General features: G+C 40.5%; 1 protein-coding gene across 17 annotated transcripts in view; it reads right to left on the reverse strand.

Annotated features, from left to right (window-relative positions):
- Positions 1 to 23,117, reverse strand: part of MACF1 (microtubule actin crosslinking factor 1) — a 377,759-nt gene that overhangs the window by 10,909 nt on the left and 343,733 nt on the right. For 9 of the 17 annotated variants that reach the window (XM_077295969.1, XM_077295955.1, XM_077295962.1 and 6 more), the window contains 19 exons: positions 15,872 to 16,000; positions 15,232 to 15,402; positions 14,958 to 15,113; positions 14,653 to 14,859; positions 13,548 to 13,667; positions 13,229 to 13,398; positions 12,886 to 13,045; positions 12,584 to 12,778; positions 12,345 to 12,473; positions 12,088 to 12,231; positions 11,702 to 11,890; positions 8,792 to 8,903; positions 8,403 to 8,566; positions 8,125 to 8,287; positions 7,874 to 8,028; positions 7,710 to 7,784; positions 5,641 to 5,658; positions 4,689 to 4,806; positions 3,306 to 3,362 (listed from right to left, as the gene is read on the reverse strand). In XM_077295969.1, coding sequence (XP_077152084.1) covers positions 3,306 to 3,362; positions 4,689 to 4,806; positions 5,641 to 5,658; positions 7,710 to 7,784; positions 7,874 to 8,028; positions 8,125 to 8,287; positions 8,403 to 8,566; positions 8,792 to 8,903; positions 11,702 to 11,890; positions 12,088 to 12,231; positions 12,345 to 12,473; positions 12,584 to 12,778; positions 12,886 to 13,045; positions 13,229 to 13,398; positions 13,548 to 13,667; positions 14,653 to 14,859; positions 14,958 to 15,113; positions 15,232 to 15,402; positions 15,872 to 16,000 — 2,632 coding nt within the window. The remainder of the gene's footprint in view (positions 1 to 3,305; positions 3,363 to 4,688; positions 4,807 to 5,640; positions 5,659 to 7,709; positions 7,785 to 7,873; positions 8,029 to 8,124; positions 8,288 to 8,402; positions 8,567 to 8,791; positions 8,904 to 11,701; positions 11,891 to 12,087; positions 12,232 to 12,344; positions 12,474 to 12,583; positions 12,779 to 12,885; positions 13,046 to 13,228; positions 13,399 to 13,547; positions 13,668 to 14,652; positions 14,860 to 14,957; positions 15,114 to 15,231; positions 15,403 to 15,871; positions 16,001 to 23,117) is intronic. The other 8 variants (XM_077295963.1, XM_077295967.1, XM_077295966.1 and 5 more) reach the window with 1 other exon arrangement.

A 23,117-nucleotide genomic window follows, 5' to 3' on the forward strand; every position in this document is an offset into this window, starting at 1 on the left:
TAAATAACCATGGTACCGCTGAGAATGTCATCTTGTCCCACAAAAAAACGAGCCGCCATACAACATCATTAGCGAAAAAATAAAAAAGTCATAGTCCTCAGAATAAAGCGATGCAAAAATAATTATTTTTTCTATAAAATAGTTTTTATCGTATAAAAGCGCCAAAACATAAAAAAAATGATATAAATGAGGTATCGCTGTAATCGTACTGACCCGAAGAATAAAACTGCTTTATCCATTTTACCAAATTCATGAATAGCTAGTTTTTGGTCATACTGCCTCACAAAAATCAGAATAAAAAGCGATCAAAAAAAGTCACATGCCCGAAAATGTTACCAATAAAAACGTCAACTCGTCCCGCAAAAAACAAGACCTCACATGACTCTGTGGACCAAAATATGGAAAAATTATAGCACTCAAAATGTGGTAACGCAAAAAACATTTTTTGCAATAAAAAGTGTCTTTTAGTGTGTGACGGCTGCAAATCAAAAATCTGCTAGAAAACGTGCTATAAATAGTAAGTCAAACCCCCCTTCATCACCCCCTTAGTTACGAAAAATTTAAAAAAGTATTTATTTCCATTTTACCATTGGGGTTAAGGTAAGGGTTGGGGCTAGGGTTGGGGCTAGGGTTAGGGCTACAGTTAGGGTTAGGGTTGGGGCTAAAGTTAGGGTTTGGATTACATTTACGGTTGGGAATAGGGGTGTGGTTAGGGTTACAGTTGAGATTAGGGTTAGGGGGGTGTTTGGATTAGGGTTTCAGTTATAATTGGGGGGTTTCCACTGTTTAGGCACATCAGGGGCTCTCCAAACGCGACATTGCGTCCGATCTCAATTCCAGCCAATTCTGCGTTGAAAAAGTAAAACAGTGCTCCTTCCCTTCCGAGCTCTCCTGTGCGCATAAACAGGGGTTTACCCCAACATATGGGGTATCAGCGTACTCGGGACACATTGGACAACAACTTTTGGGGTCCAATTTCTCCTGTTACCCTTGGGAAAATACAAAACTGGGGGCTAAAAAATAATTTTTGTGGACAAAAAAAAAGTATTTTTTATTTTCACGGCTCTGCATTATAAACTGTAGTGAAACACTTGGGGGTTCAAAGCTCTCACAACACATCTAGATGAGTTCCTTAGGGGGTCTACTTTCCAAAATGGTGTCACTTGTGGGGGGTTTCAATGTTTAGGCACATCAGGGGCTCTCCAAACGCAACATGGCGTCCCATCTGAATTCCAGTCAATTTTGCATTGAAAAGTCAAATGGCGCTCCTTCGCTTCCGAGTTCTGCCATGCGCCCAAACAGTGGTTTACCCCCACATATGGGGTATAGGTGTACTCAGGACAAATTGTACAACAACTTTTGGGGTCCATTTTCTCCTGTTACCCTTGGTAAAATAAGACAAATAGGAGCTGAACTAATTTTTTTGTGTAAAAAAGTTAAATGTTCATTTTTATTTAAACATTCCAAAAATTCCTGTGAAACACCTGAAGGGTTAATAAACTTATTGAATGTGGTTTTGAGCACCTTGAGGGGTGCAGTTTTTAGAATGGTGTCACATTTGGGTATTTTCTATCATATAGACCCCTCAAAATGACTTCAAATGAGATGTGGTCCCTAAAAAAAAAAATGGTGTTGTAAAAATGAGAAATTGCTGATCAACTTTTAACCCTTATAACTCTCTAACAAAAAAAAAAATGTGGTTTCAAAATTGTGCTGATGTAAAGTAGACATGTGGGAAATGTTACTTATTAAGTATTTTGTGTGACATATCTCTGTGATTTAATTGTATAAAAATTCAAGTCGGAAAATTGCATAATTTTCAAAATTGCTAAATTTTCTAAATTTTCGCCAAATTTCCGTTTTTTTCACAAATAAACGCAGGTAATATCAAAGAAATTTTACCACTATAATGAATTACAATATGTCACGAGAAAACAATGTCAGAATCACCGGGATCCGTTGAAGCGTTCCAGAGTTGTAACCTCATAAAGGGACAGTGGTCAGAATTGTAAAAATTGGCCCGGTCATTAAAGTGCAAACCACCCTTGGGGGTAAAGGGGTTAATGATACCACTTTTGTGTAGATACGTTCTTTTGATTGCCTGTCATTGCATTTTAATGCAATGTCGCGGTGACCAAAAAAAACCCGTAATTCTGGCGTTTTGACTTTTTTTTTCTCGCTACGCCGTTTAGCGATCTGGTTAAACCTTTTTTTTTATTATTGATATATCAAGTGATTCTGAAAGCGGCGATACCAAATATGTGCATGTTTGATTTTTTTTTTAAACTTTTTTATTTTAAATGGGGCAAAGGGCGGGTGATTTGAACTTTCATATTTTTAAAAACTTTTTTTTAACTTTTGGCATGCTTCAACAGTCTCCATGCGAGATTAGAAGCTGCCATAACTCAATTGGCTCTGCTACATACAGGCCATGATCAGATCACCTGTATGTAGCAGAATTACACACTTGCTATGAGCGCCGACCACCAGGTGACGCTCATAGCAATCTGGCAGTTACAACCAGGAGACCTCTGGTTGTCATGCCAACCCATCGGCGACCTGAAGTCATGTGACACGGGCGCTGATGGGAGGAGGTAATAAGGCTCTTCCTGCGCGTGCATGTGAAATGTCGCTGCTAGTGTTTGACAGCGGCATTTAACATGTTAACAGCTGTGGGTGGATTGCAATGTCATGTGCTGGAAAAAATGTGTGCTCATTGTCGGAGGCGTTCAATGACGGACTCTGTCCTGTCATTGGACGTTAAGGGGTTAAAGGAATTTATGTACCGTATATTCATATTTTCTTTAGTTATTTTTTTCTGTTTCTGGAAAACTCCTTTAAGGAGCACTTGCTTGTGCTAAGAACAAAAGACTGCATAGTAGGATTAATTCTTAGTGCGACTGCACTCTCAAGCACAGGAGAAAACATGATAATGATTTGTATACATGGTGCCAAAATGCCTGGAGCTTTCATCTCTACACACAGGTTTTTGCACTTAGTAGAAGATGCTTAATTTCTGAAAATCATACCTCATAATTACTGCAACTTGTACCTTTATGAGAGATTGTCACCAAACAATGTTTTTTCTATTTTTCTTCCTACCATGCTACCAGCTTATTATAAAAAAAAAAAACTAATTGTGGTGGAAACCATCACCTTAATGCCAATTCCAGACAGAGCAATGTGAAGTGGACATTGCTATTTATCCATAAGATGTAAATACAATATATAGTTCTTTTTGCGCGTACGATAAAACACAAAGCTTGGAAAACCAAAAAGCACATCTAAAAAGCAAGAGCAGTTACCCAAACCTATGGATGAGACGGAATCAGTTCTCTTTAATTTAATTCCTGGATGGTGAACTAAGAAGGATAAAGAGGTGCAGAGGGGAGAAATGGACATGATGTAAGGCATGCAATGTGTACAGCCAAAGACAAATGCTTAGTAAGGTAACGGTTTAAATGGGGCTCATTATGTAACCAATCTTTTAAAGGAATCTGTCTCCAGGTTTTTGTTACCTCTTCTGAGAGCAGCATAATGTAGGAAAAAAGACCTCAATTCTAAAGTTGAATCACTTTGTGTCATAACTGGTGCACTCAGTAATCTATCAGACTTTTTAGATGTAGCCGAGCTCAAGAAAGCTAGCCCAGCCCACACAACAGCTTTCTGCATACATGGTCTATTGACAGTGAGCTGCTAATCAGAGGAGGGGGCTTGGTCAGACTAGGGCTCAAGTGAGGTGTAGTCCAGGCAGTGATTATCTCCTGGTGACAAAACATTCATTGTATTAAGTCAACAGCACACAGCCTAATAAGTGACACATCCCTGAAATCTGTGACTCAACCTCTAACCTCATGCTGTCTTCAGATTACATAGCTAAAAACTTATGACAGATGCCCTTTAAATGAACAGAAACAGGTTATGAAGGAAAGAAGAGGACGTACATATCAGGTCCTAGATCAGTGACTACATGCACTACCACAGACAGATATGCTCCATGCAGCAGGCAAATCAGCAAAGCAAGTATCAACCAAAACTACTCCTGCTTTGTCCAAATGCAGTCATACTGCCCTCTGGTGGCTGGATTTAAAGTATTAGACATTATTGCACCAACATCAAAGCTGGAAACAAGAGCTGCCTATAGGGGCGTTTTTAGTTAGCACTTGGGAAAATTGAAAGTCGCCTTGCTTCTCCTGATGAGTCCTGATCAATATATGTAAAGATCATCTAATGGCAAAGTGCTTGAAGGTGACAGAAGTGGTCTCCAGTTACATTTATTTTCGGGTACCAATAATGGACCACCATACAATGTATTGAAAAACTTTTCCACATCTTTTTGTATGGTGCAATCGAAAAAAACAATACAATTGCATTAATGCAATAACCGTGACACGAAAAGCAATATTATAGTCGTACCCATTATCATCATAATTGATTGTAACACATGTCACATGTAAATCGCCATGGAATAAATGGCGCTGTAAAAATAATAGTAAGAATCATTGTTTATATAGCACCAACAGGTCCTGCAGCACTTTACAATTCAGTGAATGCTGTTTCTTTTTAAATTTTAATCTATTTTTTTTTTCCATTTTGAAAGTTTTAACTGTTTACTGAATCCAAGGGAAAAAAAACAAGAGCATTATGAGTATGAACAGTGTTCTATTTTGGGTAGCAAAAATTCTTACCTCGGCAAGGATCGTTTTTCACCAAAAATTCATCTAGAGCCATCCAGCCTCCTCCAACCCGGACCATCACAGTGCTGCGCAGTATCCGGACCAAGCGCAACTGCTGAGAGTCTCCAAACTGTGAAAACCAGACAACTGGTTATTTACAGCAAAACTCGTGCCCGAAAATGCCCACATACCAGCAAAGACATCTATAGGGAAACATATACGGAAACATGTGTACGCTCATGGACTCACTGCACAAAATGAATCAATGTGTGCACACACATTAACAGAGAATGAATCTTGCTGTAGATCTGGAGAACATGCCTCAGTCATTGCACATTCAGCAATTTGGGATTTTAGCCACCAATTATATCCAGGAAAATCTGGCTATTGATTGTCATCTTCCCCAAGATCTACTAGGATGTGAATACAAGGCATCCACAGCACCCCCTACCATTGATTTGTTGGATTAGTTATGGAAATGGAGTTAGTTGTCCCACACTGACATGGTCCTATTCACATGACTAAATGATGAGAGATCTGATTGCATGCTTTGGCAGCTGTCCGGATAATGGGCTCCTGTAAGAGCTACGTCTCAGTAATTCGGGGGAAACTTTTATTACAATCCTATCAGCAGATTGCAGGTAAAAGTTCCCATATTGAGATCGTCACCGTGCATCTCACATGAAGGCCCCTGTCACCTTTAGCTGCGATGGAGATCACGATGCAAACACCCCGAGAATTAATACAGCTGTTCACTGGGACATGCAGACTCCTCCACACATTGAAGCACTGTGGGATTATTTGCGTGAGAGGCAGGTCTGAACACCCTTTTCTAAACAGCTCAGAACACATTACTGTGATTGTCAGAATTTTAAAGCTATCACGACAACAGGAAAAAATCAATTTAGTAAGTAAGCATGTGATTATTTGGGCAGAAAAGAGGCAGCGTCAGAATGCACTGTACCTGGTTCCCTAGGAAGAACTACATGAAAAAGCACAGGAAGAAAGAGAAAATTCTTTAGTTACATAAAAACAGCAAAAACACAGCGCTGTCTATTAGTGACTAGTATTGCACGTCACCATAGAAAGCATACATATAACCAGTTATTTGCACTATACCTTAAAGGGGTTGGTCCACAAGAAATGCTACAATACATATTCTTAAGTGGAAGCAATAAGAAAAATGCTCTTGTATCTAGATTTTGCACAGACTTGTTGTGGTGCCCCCTGTTGCTGCTTTAATTCCCCCTTAAACTGACCAGCTAATATGTCCACTGCCGGTAGACATACGTGCTCTCAGAAGTGCAGTCCTGCCGGCAGTGATGGATTTCACAATATCTATTACGGTTTCAAAACTCAATGACACCCAGAAGTGGCATCTTGTTGCCAAAACTGAACACAATATTTGGATGCAGTAGGAAGAAAATATGGAAAAAAAAAAACAGCAGGGGGCGCTGTAACATGTATATAATAGTAATATACAGACACAGGATCATTAAAATGATGTCAACTGAAAAAAGAATATATTCTGTTTTATGTAACAGAGAAATGGAATTTTCAATCATTGGACAAGCCCTTTAACCTCTTTCTGACATATTTACGCTGATGTCGGACTCCCTCCCTTTGAGTTGGGCTCCTGCTTTGAGCCCACATCTTTCCCGGCACGTGTCAGCTGTTTTGAACAGCCGCAGGTGGAATCGCGATCCCACCGGTGTCTATTAAACCGTTAAATGCAGCTGTCAAACTCTTCACAGCCGCAATTAACATGCGTTACTGCACCAAAATGGTATAATTAAAATGTCAGCTTGGTGTGCAAAACAGAAGCCCTCACCCGACCCCAGATCATGAAAAATGGAGACGCTACGGGTATCGGAAAATGGCGCAATTTTTTTTTTTTTTTTTTTTTTAACAAAGTTTGGAATTTTTTTCACCACTTAGATAAAAAAAAGAACCTAGACATGTTTGGTGTCTGTGAACTCATAATCAAGAAAAAAAAAACCTAGCACTCAACTTTGATGCGTTTTGTGAAATTTTATTGTAGTACCCAACAAACGTTTCGGTCCCTCATACGGACCTTGATCAGTAACGTACTTAACTGTGGCTTGGGCATAAAGAGACAAAAGGAGTCTCAGGGCACATAAACATGCAGCGCCAAAGCGCTGGGCTGGTGTGAATACTGTTGGAGACCTGGCAACATGTGCAGTGATCAGACGCGGTGTCCGCCGCGGACACCGCGTCTGATCACTGCACATGTTGCCAGGTCTCCAACAGTATTCACACCAGCCCAGCGCTTTGGCGCTGCATGTTTATGTGCCCTGAGACTCCTTTTGTCTCTTTATGCCCAAGCCACAGTTAAGTACGTTACTGATCAAGGTCCGTATGAGGGACCGAAACGTTTGTTGGGTACTACAATAAAATTTCACAAAACGCATCAAAGTTGAGTGCTAGGTTTTTTTTCTTGATTATATTAAGGTGTGGGAACCTACCTTAGCACCATATACACAGTAGTGCACACGTTTTTTCTATAACCTGTGAACTCATAATGACCTGGAGAATCATAATGGCAGGTCAGTTTTAGCATTTAGTGAACACTATAAAAAAGCAAAACAAAAAACAAGTGTGGGATTGCACTTTTTTGCAATTTCACCACACTTGGAATTTTTTTCCCCGTTTTCCAGTACACGATATGTTAAAACCAATGGTGTCGTTCAAAAGTACAACTCCTCCCGCAAAAACAAGCCCTCACATGGCCATTTTGACCACAAAATAAGAAATTATGGCTCTGGGAAGAAGAGGATCAAAAAAATGAAACACAAAACAAAAAACACTTCTGGTCGTTAAGGGGTTAAATTTGTAGTTCACATTGGCAAATAGCGATGCTCTCCTAAATTTTTATTCCTTACACCTACCCTGCAATGAATAGGATAATGATATATTCAGTGTGCATAAGATTGATCCTCACCTTAACCTCTTTCATACGTACTAAATCTACCAAAATCTCATTACTGTCACAAAGAAACAAACACTGCTCACCCGGTATTTATTCTCCCCAATCTGTTCCACTTGGAATCTCTTTGCACATTTGCATTGTGCCACCTGCCTGGTGACCTTCAAAGGAATAAGTCAGACATGAGCCCTGGCATACAAAAGCTGCTAGAAAAAGACAACATCCTTGTTAATAAAGGATAATCACGTACTTCATCCTCAATCTTATCTGCATCGGTAGTTGGCCGGTAAGCATCTTTATTGGGATGAAGGGCGGCTACGAACTCGTAATAATCGATGTATCCATCGCCATCCCGGTCAAAGATATCGGCTACAGCTGTCATTTCAAGCTTTGTGGTTGGAAATTCTGCAGAAGACATCAAATGTTGGTCACTGAATAAAGGGGATGAACCCTAGAGATTCCTGCACCATCATGTGGACATCCTCGGTACAGTCTACTTACTGGATGCCAATATTCCATCAATAAATTCTTGTCTGGTTATTTTGCCATCCTGGTCTTTGTCTATCCTGCGGAAGAAATCCATCACCCGAGATTTCTTGTGATTCATCCACCGCATGTATTTCTTCCTCCAGATGTCAAAGTCAAAATTGGCAAATTCTTTTAACTTAAAAAAAAAAAGAAAAAAAAAAAAAGAAAGGAAGTTTATCAAGCCAAAGCCTTCGAGAATCTGACAACCGTGCAGGGAAATACACTGCTCACTAGAATATGTGCCACCCTACCTCTTCCAACCTGTCTAGGGCGTCGTTAAGCTTCCGCTGTCTCTCCAAAGCCAACAGCCACACCTGCTGCCAACGGGCAGAGAGCTGGTTGATCCTTGGGTTTTTGGTCTCTGACTGGGAGGGCACCTGAAAAATAGGTGGGGTGGACTGCACTGCAGGTTTCCCTAAAAAGAAAATAAAGTGATCTAGTTGCATTGTAAAAATCTGAATTATAACCTTTTCACATAGACATTAATGTTCAGTCCTAGAAGTGTTAAATAATAATCAGCTGTAATACTGTGGTGGATAAAATCATGATGTGATAACCAATATGTAATACATGTAATCCTCATTCGAAAAATAAAACACAACACCCGTCATGATTTGATAAATCAGCAAGGCCCACTCACGGTTTCGGGTCTTGTCATTGAATGAAGAGTGGTTAGGGTCTGTTTTCCTCTTGTATGTCTTTGTAACTCTATCCACATCTGGTTGTTTCTGAGTCATTTCCTCCATAAACACCTTCATAAAGAATATACAAAAGGCTTGTCAAATGTCATTCTCACCCATATGAACATCATACGAACATTGTCCTTCTATACAATATGAAGAATAGTGAGATTTCTCTATGGTATCTGTGGAAACACGCATGTTCATGGTCATATTTTGTTATGTTATCCATGCATTAATTTACTACAGACACAACAATTCTTATAATTGGATTTCAGTAATAACTGCTTTGTGCTAATAAAATAACCAGATCTGGACCAGTTGTTTTCTGGTGGCTAATCAGTAAGATCCTAGCTTTTTAATATTTATTAAAATGTATATACAAGTGCTTCTCACTAAATTAGAATATCATCAAAAAGTTAATTTATTTCAGTTCTTCAATACAAAAAGTGAAACTCATATATTATATAGAATCATTACAAACAGAGTGATCTATTTCATGTGTTTATTTCTGTTAATGTTGATGATTATGGCTTACAGCTAATGAAAACCCAAAAGTCATTATCTCAGTAAATCAGAATACTTTATAACACCAGCTTGAAAAATGATTTTAAAATCCAAAATGTTGGCCTACTGAAATGTTCAGTGAATGCACTCAATACTTGATCAGGGCTCCTTTTGCATCAATTACTGCATCAATGCGGCATGGCATGGAGTCAATCAGCCTGTGGCACTGCTGAGGTGTTATGGAAGCCCAAGTTGCTTTGATAGCAGCCTTCAGCTCATCTGCATTGTTGGGCCTGGTGTCTCATCTTCCTCTTGACAATATCCCATAGATTCTCTATGGGGTTAAGGTCAGGCGAGTTTGCTAGCCAATCAAGCACAGTGATACTGTTGTTTTTAAACCAGGTATTGGTACTTTTGGCAGTGTGCACAGGTGCCAAGTCCCGCTGGAGAAATAAATTTCCATCTCCAAAAAGCTTGTCGGCAGAGGGAAGCATGAAGTGCTCTAAAATTTCCTGGTAGACGGCTGTGCTGACTTTGGTCTTGATAAAACACAGTGGACCTACACCAGCAGTTGACATGGCTCCCCAAACCATCACTGATTGTGGAAACTTCACACTAGACCTCAAGCAGCTTGGATTGTGGCCTCTCCACTCTTCCTCCAGACTCTGTGACCTTGATTTCCAAATGAAATGCGAAATTTAGTTTGATCTGAAAACAACACCTTGGACCACTGAGCAACAGTCCAGTTCTTTTTCTCCTTGGCCCAGGTAAGACGCTTCTGGCGTTGTCTATTGGTCATGAGTGGCTTGACACAAGGAATGTGACACTTGTAGCCAATGTCCTGGATACGTCTGTGTGTGGTGGCTCTTGAAGCAATGACTCCAGCAGCAGTCCACTAATCAAGAATCTCATCCAAATTTTTGAATGGCCTTTCCTTAACAATCCGGCTGCGGTTATCCCGGTTGCTTGTGCACCTTTTTCTACCACACTTTTTCCTTCCACTCAACTTTCCATTAATATGCTTGACTACAACACTCCGTGAACAGCCAGCTTCTTTAGCAATGACGTTTTGTGGCTTATCCTCCCTGTGGAGTGTGTCAATGACTGACTTCTGGACATCTGTCAAGTCAGCAGTCTTCCCCATGATTGTGGAGCCTACTGAAACAGACTAAGGGACCTTTATAACTGCTTAGGAAGCCTTTGTAGGTGTTTTTTGTTAATTATTTTAATTTACTGAGATAATGACTTTTGGGTTTTCATTGGCTGTAGCCATAATCATCAACATTAACAGAAATAAATACTTGAAATAGATCACTCTGTTTGTAATGACTCTATAGAATATATGAGTTTCACTTTTTGCATTGAAGAACTGAAATAAATTAACTTTCTCATGATATTCTAATTTAGTGAGAAGCACTTGTAATATACCCCATTATAATAGAGCACACCAATTTAATTTATTTTTTACTGGGACAATGGGAACATTTTTTTTTAGGGGAATCCGTCAGCAAGTTTTTGCTACCTCATCTGAGAGCAGCCTGATTTGGGCAAAGAGAAGCTGAATTCAACTCTGTATCACTTAGATTACTGAGTGCAGCAGTTCTGACACAAGCAGCACTTTTAGATTTACAATGAAGCAGAGCTGAGAAAGCCAACCCCGCCCACACCAGGCTCTCTGTGTACAAAGTCTATAGACAGTGAGGTGCTAATTACAGAAGCGGGCGTTGCTGGACTAGCATAGTCCATCAAAATTAATCTCTCTTAATGATAAATTCTTCACAGTCAGTAAACAACAGTACACACTTTGACAAATGACATATCCCTTAATTCTGTGTTTCAGCCTCTATCTCCCGCTATCTTCAGATTACACAGCAAAAACCTGCTGACAGATTCCCTTTTAAGAGCCCTTGATAACGGTAAAATAACATGAGTGAGTTACTATAATTCACATTGCTATCTTGATAACAAGCCATTAGCTTAATCTGTATGATAACATACTTCTTTAATGGGGTTGTCAGGCCTTGGTGCTGTTAGTGGTGGCCACATGACCGTAAGTATTTGATTTGCATATATGTGGTCATCTGCCAACTAGATGTGTCTGGCTTCACTGAATACAAGTGGATTGAGTGAGACGGGAGACGTCTAGTGGAAATGTGGCTGGAATTATACAGGTCACATACTTGATTACACATGACTGACTGCCCCCAGCACTGGATATTCCTCACAGCGTTCAGTGCACGCACAGTGAGGATTCACAAGTCTGTAATCACAGAGAGTGACTGCAGACTTGTACTCCAAAGCAACTCCTCCTTTAAACACTACAAGTGACCCAATATTAGATATATAACCAGTGCATATCTTACCTGATGTTCAGAGATAAGAGCTTTGACTTGATCGATGTTTTGAGGCATTGGGTCCTGATCCCTTTGGATGAGTGTGGTTTCTGCCCATTGGATCCAGTTAAACAACTCATCCAGTAGGTCAGAATTGGCAATGAGATCAGAGAGAGCTGCTTGTAACCTCTGTTGGTGTTGATTTCCCCAAGTCAAAACCTTAAGAGATTAAACATTTTATTGTCTCAAGAGTTTAATAGCCGTTTAAAAACCAAATAAATTACGGCAATCAAATTTTCAAAAAATCACCCATGCTCAGTTCAGAACTTTTCAAATCTAGATAGACACAGTAGAATATTCTGTCTGTACATCGCTTTTAGTAATGTTTACACTGTGGACTAGGACTATGGCTATACCTCTTCGAATCGTGCCCGGATAATAGTGATCCAGTGCTTGACCGTGGTGATACAGTCTGGATGGCATACAGTTAGGATCCTTTCGCCCATACTGACTGCGGTGTTCACATCCACCTGTTTCTCTTCTACTTTATTCATGAAATCCTAGAGAAGTAAAAGAGAACATTCGCTAAATAAGCAACCAAATGCAGAATGTACAATGAAAGAGGAAAACATATTAGATGATGCCAGTATTAATATCAGCACTATCATCCCACCTTGTGAACATCAATGAGTGACTGCAAAGCATCTGCATCATCAGGAAGAGCCCCCCGAAAACGCAAAGTCTGCTCTGCCTCTGACAGCCACTCCAGGAGCACATGGACGGTACTACGGAATTCTTCAGCCTAAAAAGGCACAAAATACCATTTAGTGCATTTTACTAGGTAAATTCAAAGTATTCTATGTTAAAGCAGATTTTCTGTAAAAATGTGATGCTCTTATTTGTGTTATTCACCTGTTTCAGAGCTTGCTCCAGACGGGTCTGTTTAGACACAGACAGCTTGCAGACAGTATCCCAACGTGTGCTAAGTTCCTGGACTTGAACCTTTACCCAGGTAGTATCCTCTCTGCTACTATCCAAAAGTTCCCTGGCAGAGCGCTTTAGGGCTTGAACACTGCTAGTTCTCTTCCCAAGCTCTTTTTGGAAAACCTAAATTAAAAAAAATATATAAAACAATTATAATGATAAATAAGCACACTAAAGATAAAATGTTCAAATCTATGCAATATTTTAAGAGTAAATACACTTAAACGTACTTTATGGGCATCCATCAAGTTCATTACGAGGTCCAAATCTCCATGCACGGGTTGATCTTCTGCCAATTGAGGTTCTACCTTGTATAACCAGTCAACCAGTGCCTGTAAAGCGTCCATGAACTGGCCGGAGAACAGCAAAGCTTCCTCCAGTTTATGTTGTCTGTAAAGAAAAATCCATCACAATCAACTTATTAAACTTAATATTTTCAAAAAAGAAAAATATGTTATGAAAGAGAAATGATCTTGTATCCACCCACACCATCCATCCATACACCAGATGCTCCAGCCATCACGTGAAATAAATTTACAGCTAACCAACAAGTCTTAAATCTAGAACAATTACCTTTCAACTGACTTCCCACACACTGTGTCCCATTTATCCCTCACTTCTCCAAGAAGATGGTCTAGCTTTTGTACATCATCACTTAGTGCCGCTTTTTCCTTTAATGCACGTCCTGTCCTGACCGTCGTGTCATAAACAGGCTGTTTACTTCCTAAAGTTTTCTGGAATTCCTATTGTAAGAAAAAAATGTTTCAGGTTTACATGCAAAGAAAGATCCAGGACTTTCAATATAGCAGAAGCAAAAGGCAGACATGCAATTCCCAATAACAGCTGTAACCTTCATGCGGAGAAATAATTAACGGATCAGACACAATCTAACCTTGTGCTTGGAAAGCTGCAGTTTAATCTTGTCTGGATCATTCGAGATTTCTAATTCAGAATCCAAATGATTCTCAGCTTCTTCCAACCAGTCAACCAATTTCTTCCAGGCTTCATGGAACTATACCACAAAACAGAGAAATCCACTGTATTCAGTAAGGTAGACACAAAAGTCTTGTATTTCTAATCCTTAACACGTGCTACTGTAAACACAATTTACAAAGGAAAGCGATGATCTGAAACAAGTGCTGCGGTTAATGCAGTATGTTCAATTGTAACAGAGGTAGCTGTGCTGTGCTGCTGGCTGGTATGAAATAAAAGATGTCCACGGTGTAGTGAAATGGTAGTGGTTTTATTCTCAACGCATTTCGAAGTATCCATAACTTCTTCACCACTTCTGTGTTTTTCCTGATAAAAGGCATTGTAGATACTTTGAAAGGCATTGAGAATAAAATAGGGATTTTTGTGTACTCACCGTAAAATCCTTTTCTCCGAGCCATTCATTGGGGGACACAGCTATTATTGGAACTCCCAAACTGTGAAGCTGGATTCATATCTTGAGCCTATAAAGTGTTGTGCTTTCTCACAATACCAGGCGTGCACGCTCTACTCTGGATAATGCTCAATTGCGCTTTTGTTTTTTGTCCCCTTAGCTTTCTCTCAACACTACTGCCAGTGTAGTATAGTGACAGTGTGTCAACTGTCTTTTACGATATCTAGCACCGTTCTGCTCCTCTTTTGAGTCATGTGACGGCAATCCCGACCAGTAAGATCATACTGCGCTCTGTGACCCAGAAGGGGCTTTTACAGAGTAAGCTTATGGAGCGTCAGAACAAGGCTTTCTGGACTTACAAAGTAAAAGATTTTTGGCTCACACACGGAGTGGTCCGGAGAGTTGAGATCCTTATCACGAGTTTCAGAAGAGAAGCAGAACAGCACTAGACCCCGGAGAAGACAGCGATCAGTGAGTACATTAACACACTGACACTACACTACCATTTACACAGGTTTAAGACAAAAGCAAAATTAAAGAGTACACTTGTTGAAATGAAAATTGTATTGGAGTACCACAATTGTTACCCAATGTCCTAGCGCTTTATACACACCTGCTTCGCTCTCTTCCGTGCATCATCCAGGGATCGCCCTCTCTCCACAGATCTCTGAACCACCTTTTCCCATCTAGACTGGACACTTAGCAGGAGATTCTTTATCAGGACAACATCCTGCTTCTGGCTGAGAAACTTTAATTGGTTACCGGTTTTGTCCAAATCAATTATTTGTTCCCGATGTACATTAACCTCATTTACAAAAACCTAAGAGAAAAAAAAATTGTAATCATTTGAAAGCAATGTTAGTCATGGAATAAAGAAAAACAATCAATTAATGAATGGTATTTTTCCAAGCAAATAACCTTATGTTCGTCAATCTGGAAAAGAACAGTGTCCAGGATGAGACTAGGAGGGGGCGCAATGTTCAGGCTCTGCTCAGCTTGTGTCAACCAGTTGATGAAGTCTTGCAATGAATTCTGGAAGTCTGTGGCGAGGTTGAGTGCTTCTTCCAATTTTGCCTGTTGACAAACAATTCTCAATTAGGTGTAATAACTATAAAAGCTTTAGAAAGAGATAGCATGTGAATGAAGTGTAGTCCAAACAAAGAAGTGTCCAACTTGCCCCGTGAAAACTTACCTTCCTCTCATCTACTTTATTGTTAATGTTCTGCCATTTTCTCTTCAGAAGACCAACGTTCTGCTCAGTGACGGAGCCTGCAGAATCATCCCGGCTCAGAAGCATTAACTGCCCCTTGTCCAGAAGCTGTTTATACAGTTCTTCATTTGCTTTCACTTCAGCATACAATTCCTTCAAAGATAAAGGGATAGTGATGGTGTAGAGATCTACGCTTACTTTTTACGAAAGCACATAAACATTCTGGCTTGGACTGGCCAACAGGAGAATCCTCCGGTGGGCCCCTGTGCAGGAGTGGGTCACCACACTCTGATATGAGCAGTACTTAGAACAATACACTTGAATCACTGTGCACAGACAAAGGCAGCATCTTACACACTTAACAATTTACCCGGTTAATGATAAAATATATTAATTTATGATTGAGGATAATGTCACATTTGCATGTAATTGAAAAGTGGAGTTGGTTACTGGTGGCCCAGTCCGACACTGTATAATATATTTCAGAATCCCTGTACATCAGAGAGCTCTACTACTAAACAGTATTAAATTAAATAAGTATTCACCTGGGGCATCAATCCCTCCGGTCATACCTTTGCCTACCTAAACCAGTTACACTGGAGACCACAGAAAACTGTCTTACCATATGAGCCTGCAGCTGTTCCCGGGCTGTCTCTGGAAGCCCACCAGTGGGTTTGGCGGCTGTAAGTTGGCTTTCTATTCTGCTTTGCCACTGGATGAAATCTTCAATCTCCCCAGTGAACCCCTGAGCCTATAAGGCAAACCAGAACAGGTAAAGCTTAGATAATGCAATATACACAGTGTGCAACATGAACAAACAAGGACTAATGGAGAATCTCTTTATGAGAAGCCTAATAGCGTAAAAACCACCCTGTAGGATTCTCCCACAAATATCCCAGGTCAGTGCGTGGTCCTTGAATCATGTGCTCACTCTTTCTAAAACACATTGTGACAAAATGATGTTGCTTAGGGCAGGTTCACATGCGCGTATAAAAAATTGTTTAGAGTTGCATTCAGAAAAGTGGGATGATTTTTTTTCCTCTTCCTTGTCATGCACGAGAAGTCAGTATACAATGTTATTTTATCAGCAGCTATTAATCATCCACAGTTTTCTGTTACAGAACTGCAATGTAGCCTTAAAAATTGAATGCTATACAGAGGCTTAATACAGTATCTGATTTTTTTGTGTGCACCGACTTGAATAGGTGAGTCTCATCTGAATTACAGAAAAAAATAGTGCATTCTACAATTTTTTTTCACAACCAGTTTCGGTCAGTGAAAAAAAAAATCACTTATCTGCACTGTTCCTTTAACCCCTTTACCCCCAAGAGTGGTTTGCATGTTAATGAACAGGCCAATTTTTAAAATTCTGACCACTGTTCCATTATGAGGTTATATCTCTGAAGCGTTTCAACGGATCCTGATGATTTTGACAATGTTTTCTAGTGACATATTGTACATCTTGTTAGTGTTAGAATTTCTTTGATATGACTTGTGTTTATTTGTGAAAAAAAACCCAGAAATTTGGCGAACATTTTGAAAATTTCCCTATTTCCAAATTTGAATTTTCATGCCCATACATCACAGATATGTCACACAAAATACTTAACCCCTTCACCCCCAAGGGTGGTTTGCACGTTAATGACCAGGCCAATTTTTACAATTCTGACCACTGTCCCTTTATGAGGTTATAACTCTGGAACGCTTCAACGGATCTTGGCGATTCTGACATTGTTTTCTCGTGACATATTGTACTTCATGATAGTGATAAAATTTATTCGATATAATCTGCGTTTATTTGTGAAAAAAACGAATATTTGGCGAAAATTTTGAAAATTTCGCAATTTTCCAACTTTGAATTTTTATGCCCTTAAATCACAGAGATATGTCAAGCAAAATACTTAATAAGTAACATTTCCCACATGTCTACTTTACATCAGCACAATTTTGGAACCCAAATTTTTTTTTGTGACGGAGTTATAAGGGTTAAAAGTTGACCAGCAATTTCTCATTTTTACAACACCATTTTTTTTTAGGGACCACATCTCATTTGAAGTCATTTTGAGGGGTCTATATGATGGAAAATACCCAAGTGTGACACCATTCTAAAAACTGCACCCCTCAAGGTACTCAAAACCACTTTCAAGAAGTTTATTAACCCTTCAGGTGTTTCACAGAAATTTTTGGAATGTTTAAATAAAAATGAACATTTAACTTTTTTTCACAAAAAAATTATTTCAGCTCCAATTTGTTTTATTTTACCAAGGGTAACAGGAGAAAATAGACCCCAACATTTGTTGTACAATTTGTCCTGAGTACACCGATACCCCATATGTGGGGGTAAACCACTGTTTGGGCGCATGGCAGAGCTCGGAAGGGAAGGAGCGCCATTTGACTTTTCAATGCAAAATTGACTGGAATTGAGATGGGACGCCATGTTGCGTTTGGAGAGCCCCTGATGTGCCTAAAAATTGAAACCCCCCACAAGTGACACCATTTTGGAAAGTAGACCCCTTAAGGAACTTATCTAGATGTGTGGTGAGCACTTTGACCCAACAAGTGCTTCACATAAGTTTATAATGCAGAGCCATAAAAATAAAAAATCATATTTTTTCACAAAAATGATCTTTTCGCCCCCAATTTTTTATTTTCTCAAGGGTAAGAGAAGAAATTGGACCGCAAAAATTGTTGTGCAATTTGTCCTGAGTACGCTGATACCCCATATGTGGGTGTAAACCATTGTTTGGGCGCAGGGCAGAGCTCGGAAGGGAAGGAGCGCCATTTGACTTTTCAATGCAAAATTGACTGGAATTGAGATGGGACGCCATGTTGCATTTGGAGAGCCCCTGATGTGCCTAAACATTGAAACCCCCCACAAGTGACACCATTTTGGAAAGTAGACCCCTTAAGGAACTTATCTAGATGTGTGTTGAGCACTTTGACCCAAACAAGTGCTTCACAGAAGTTTATAATGCAGAGCCGGAAAAATAAAAAATCATATTTTTTCACAAAAATGATCTTTTCGCCCCCAATTTTTTATTTTCTCAAGGGTAAGAGAAGAAATTGGACCGCAAAAATTGTTGTGCAATTTGTCCTGAGTACGCTGATACCCCATATGTGGGTGTAAACCATTGTTTGGGCGCAGGGCAGAGCTCGGAAGGGAAGGAGCGCCATTTGACTTTTCAATGCAAAATTGACTGGAATTGAGATGGGACGCCATGTTGCGTTTGGAGAGCCCCTGATGTGCCTAAACATTGAAACCCCCCACAAGTGACACCATTTTGGAAAGTAGACCCCTTAAGGAACTTATCTAGATGTGTGGTGAGCACTTTGACCCAACAAGTGCTTCACAGAAGTTTATAATGCAGAGCCGTAAAAATAAAAAATCATATTTTTTCACAAAAATGATCTTTTCGCCCCCATTTTTTAATTTCCCCAAGGGTAAGAGAAGAAATTAGACCACAAAAGTTGTTGTGCAATTTGTCCTGAGTACGACGATACCCCATATGTGGGGGTAAACCACTGTTTGGGCGCATAGCAGAGCTCGGAAGGGAAGGAGCGCTATTTTACTTTTCAATGCAAAATTGACTGGAATTAAGATGGGATGCCATGTTGCGTTTGGAGAGCCCCTGATGTGCCTAAACATTAAAAACCCCCACAAGTGACACCATTTTGGAAAGTAGACCCCCTAAGGAACTTATCTAGATATGTTTTGAGAGCTTTGAACCCCCAAGTGTTTCACTACAGTTTATAACGCAGAGCCGTGAAAATAAAAATTCTTTTTTTGTTCACAAAAATGATTTTTTAGCCCCCAGTTTTGTATTTTCACAAGGGTATCAGGATAAATTGGACCTCAAACGTTGTTGTCCAATTTGTCCTGAGTACGCTGATACCCCATATGTAGGGGGGAACCACTGTTTGGGCGCATGACAGAGCTCGGAAGGGAAGGAGCACCATTTGGAATGCAGACTTAAATGGATTGGTCTGCAGGCATCATGTTGCATTTGCAGAGCCCCTGATGTACCCAAACAGTACAAACCCCCCACAAGTGACCCCATATTGGAAACTATACCCCCAAGGAGCTTATCTAGATGTGTTGTGAGAACTTTGAACCCCCAAGTGTTTCACTACAGTTTATAACGCAGACCTGTGAAAATAAAAATTCTTTTTTTTTTTTCACAAAAATGATTTTTTAGCCCCCAGTTTTGTATTTTCACAAGGGTATCAGGATAAATTGGACCCCAAAAGTTGTTGTCCAATTTGTCCTGAGTACGCTGATACCCCATATGTGGGGGGGAACCACTGTTTGGGCGCATGACAGAGCTCGGAAGGGAAGGAGCGCCATTTGGAATGCAGACTTGAATGGATTGGTCTGCAGGCGTCACGTTGCATTTGCAGAGCCCCTGATGTACCCAAACAGTACAAACCCCCCACAAGTGACCCCATATTGGAAACTAGACCCCCCCAAGGAACTTATCTAGATGTGTTGTGAGAACTTTGAACCCCCAAGTGTTTCACTACAGTTTACAACGCAGAGCCGTGAAAATAAAAAATCTTTTTTTTTCCCACAAAACTTATTTTTTGGCCCCCAGTTTTGTATTTTCCCAAGGGTAGCAGGAGAAATTGGACCCCAAAAGTTGATGTCCAATTTGTCCTGAGTACGCTGATACCCAATATGTTGGGGTAAACCCCTGTTTGGGCACACGGGAGAGCTCTGAAGGGAAGGAGCACTGTTTTCCTTTTTCAACGCAGAATTGGCTGGAATTCAGATCGGATGCCATGTCCCGTTTGGAGAGCCCCTGAGGTGCCTAAACAGTGGAAACCCCCCAATTATAACTGAAACCCTAATCCAAACACACCCCTTACCCTAATCCCAACAGTAACCCTAACCACTCCTCTAACCCAGACACACCAACCCTATTCCCAACCATAAATGTAATCCAAACCCTAACCCTATCTTTAGCCCCAACCCTAACTGTAGCCCCAACCCTAGCCCCAACCCTAGCCCTAACCCTAGCAATAACCCTAGCCCTAACACTAGCCGTAACACTAGCCCTAACCCTAGCCCTAACCCTAGCCCCAACCCTAGCCCCAACCCTAGCCCTAACCCTAGCCCCAACCCTAACCCTAGCCCCAACCCTAGCCCTAACCCTAGCCCTAACCCTAACCCTAACTCTAGTCCTAACTCTAGCCCTAACCCTAACCCTAATGGGAAAATGGAAATAAATACATTTTTTTATTTTTCCCTAACTAAGGGGGTGATGAAGGGGGGTTTGATTTACTTTTATAGCGGGTTTCTTAGCGGATTTTTATGATTGGCAGCCGTCACACACTGAAAGACGCTTTTCATTGCAAAAAATATTTTTTGCGTTACCACATTTTGAGAGCTGTAATTTTTCCATATTTGAGTCCACAGAGTCATGTGAGATCTTGTTTTTTGCGGGACGAGTTGACGTTTTTATTGGTTACATTTTCGGACACGTGACATTTTTTGATCGCTTTTTATTCCGATTTTTGTGAGGTAGAGTGATCAAAAACCAGCTATTCATGAATTTCTTTTGGGGGAGGCGTTTATACCGTTCCGCGTTTGGTAAAATTGATAAAGCAGTTTTATTCGTCGGGTCAGTACGATTACAGCGATACCTCATTTATATCATTTTTTTATGTTTTGGCGCTTTTATACGATAAAAACTATTTTATAGAAAAAATAATTATTTTGGTATCGCTTTATTCTCAGGACTATAACTTTTTTATTTTTTTGCTGATGATGCTGTATTGCGGCTCGTTTTTTGCGGGACAAGATGACGTTTTCAGCGGTACCATGGTTATTTACATCAGTCTTTTTGATCGCGTGTTATTCCACTTTTTGTTCGGCGGTATGATAATAAAGCGTTGTTTTTTGCCTCGTTTTTTTTTTTTTTTTTTTCTCTTACGGTGTTTACTGAAGGGGTTAACTAGTGGGGCAGTTTTATAGGTTGGGTCGTTACGGACGCGGCGATACTAAATATGTGTACTTTTATTGTTTTTTTATTTTATTTAGCTAAAGAAATGTATTTATGGGAATAATATATATATTTTTTTTTCTTTATTTAGGATATTTTTTTTATTTTTTTTTTACACACATGTGGGGAATTTTTTTTTTACTTTTTTACTTTGTCCCAGGGGGGGACATCACAGATCATTGATCTGACAGAGTGCACAGCACTCTGTCAGATCGACGATCTGCTGTGCAGGGCTGCAGGCTTACCAAGTGTCTGCTCTGAGCAGGCACTTGGTAAGCCACCTCCCTCCCTGCAGGACCCGGATGCCGCGGCCATCTTGGATCCGGGACCTTCGGCGAGGAGGGAGGTAGGAGACCCTCGGAGCAACGCGATCACATCGCGTTGCTCCGGGGGTCTCAGGGAAGCCCGCAGGGAGCCCCCTCCCTGCGCGATGCTTCCCTATACCGCCGGTACACCGCGATCATGTTTGATCGCGGTGTGCCGGGGGTTAATGTGCCGGGGGCGGTCCGTGACCGCTCCTGGCACATAGTGCCGGATGTCAGCTGCGATAGTCAGCTGACACCCGGCCGCGCTCCCCCCGTGAGCGCGGCCGATCGGCTATGACGTACTATCCCGGTCGAGGGTCAGATAGGCCCAGGTCACCTCGACGGGATAATACGTCTAAGGTCACAGAGGGGTTAATAAGTAACATTTCCCACATGTCTACTTTACATCAGCATAATTTTGGAACCAAAGTATTTTTTTTGTTAGGGAGTTATAAGGGTTAAAAGTTGACCAGCAATTTCTCATTTTTACAACACCATTTTTTGATTAGGGACCATATCACATTTGAAGTCACTTTGAGGGGTCTATATGATAGAAAATACCCAAGTGTGACACACCATTCTAAAAACTGCACCCCCCAAGGTGCTCAAAATCACATTCAAGATGTTTATTAAACCTTCCAGGTGCTTCACAGGAATTTTTGGAATGTTTTAACTTTTTTCACAAAAAATGTATTTCAGATTGAATTTGTTTTACTTTACCAAGGGTAACAGGAGAAATTGGACCCCAAACGTTATTGTCCAATTTGTCCTGAGTACGCTGATACCCCATATGTGGGGGGGAACCATTGTTTGGGCGCATGGCAGAGCTCGTCAGGGAAGGAGCGCCATTTGACTTTTCAATGCAAAATTGGCTGGAATTGAGATGGGACGCCATGTTGCGTTTGGAGAGCCCCTGATGTGCCTAAACAGTGGAACTCCTCCACAATTGACACAATTTTGGAAAGTAGACCCCCTAAGGAACTTATCTAGATGTGTGGTGAGCACTTTGAACCCCCAAGTGCTTCACAGAAGTTTATAATGTAGAGCCGCAAAAATAAAAAAATCATTTTTTTCACAAAAATGATCTTTTCACCCCCAATTTTTTATTTTCCCAAGGGTACAGGAGAAATTGGACTCCAAAAGTTGTTGTGCAATTTGTCCTGAGTATGCGGATACTCCATATGTGGGGGAAAACCACTGTTTGGGCGCATGGCAGAGCTCGGAAGGGAAAGAGCACCATTTGACTTTTTCAACGCAGAATTGGCTGGATTTGAGATCAGACGCATGTCGCGTTTGCAGAGCCCCTGACGTGCCTAAACAGTGTAAACCCCCTAATTCTAACTGAAACCCTAACCCCAACACGCTCCTAAGCCTAATCCGAACCCTAACTTTAGCCTCAACCCTAACTCTAACAGGAAAATGGAAATAACTACATTATTTTATTTTATTATTTTTCCCTAACTAAGGGGGTGATAAAGGGGGGTTTGATTTACTATTTATAGCGGGTTTTTATATCAGATTTTTTTGTTTGCAGCTGTCACACACTAAAAGATGCTTTTTA

Source organism: Ranitomeya variabilis, chromosome 3 (assembly GCF_051348905.1).
Source record: "Ranitomeya variabilis isolate aRanVar5 chromosome 3, aRanVar5.hap1, whole genome shotgun sequence".
In the NCBI taxonomy this organism is placed as follows: domain Eukaryota; kingdom Metazoa; phylum Chordata; class Amphibia; order Anura; family Dendrobatidae; genus Ranitomeya; species Ranitomeya variabilis.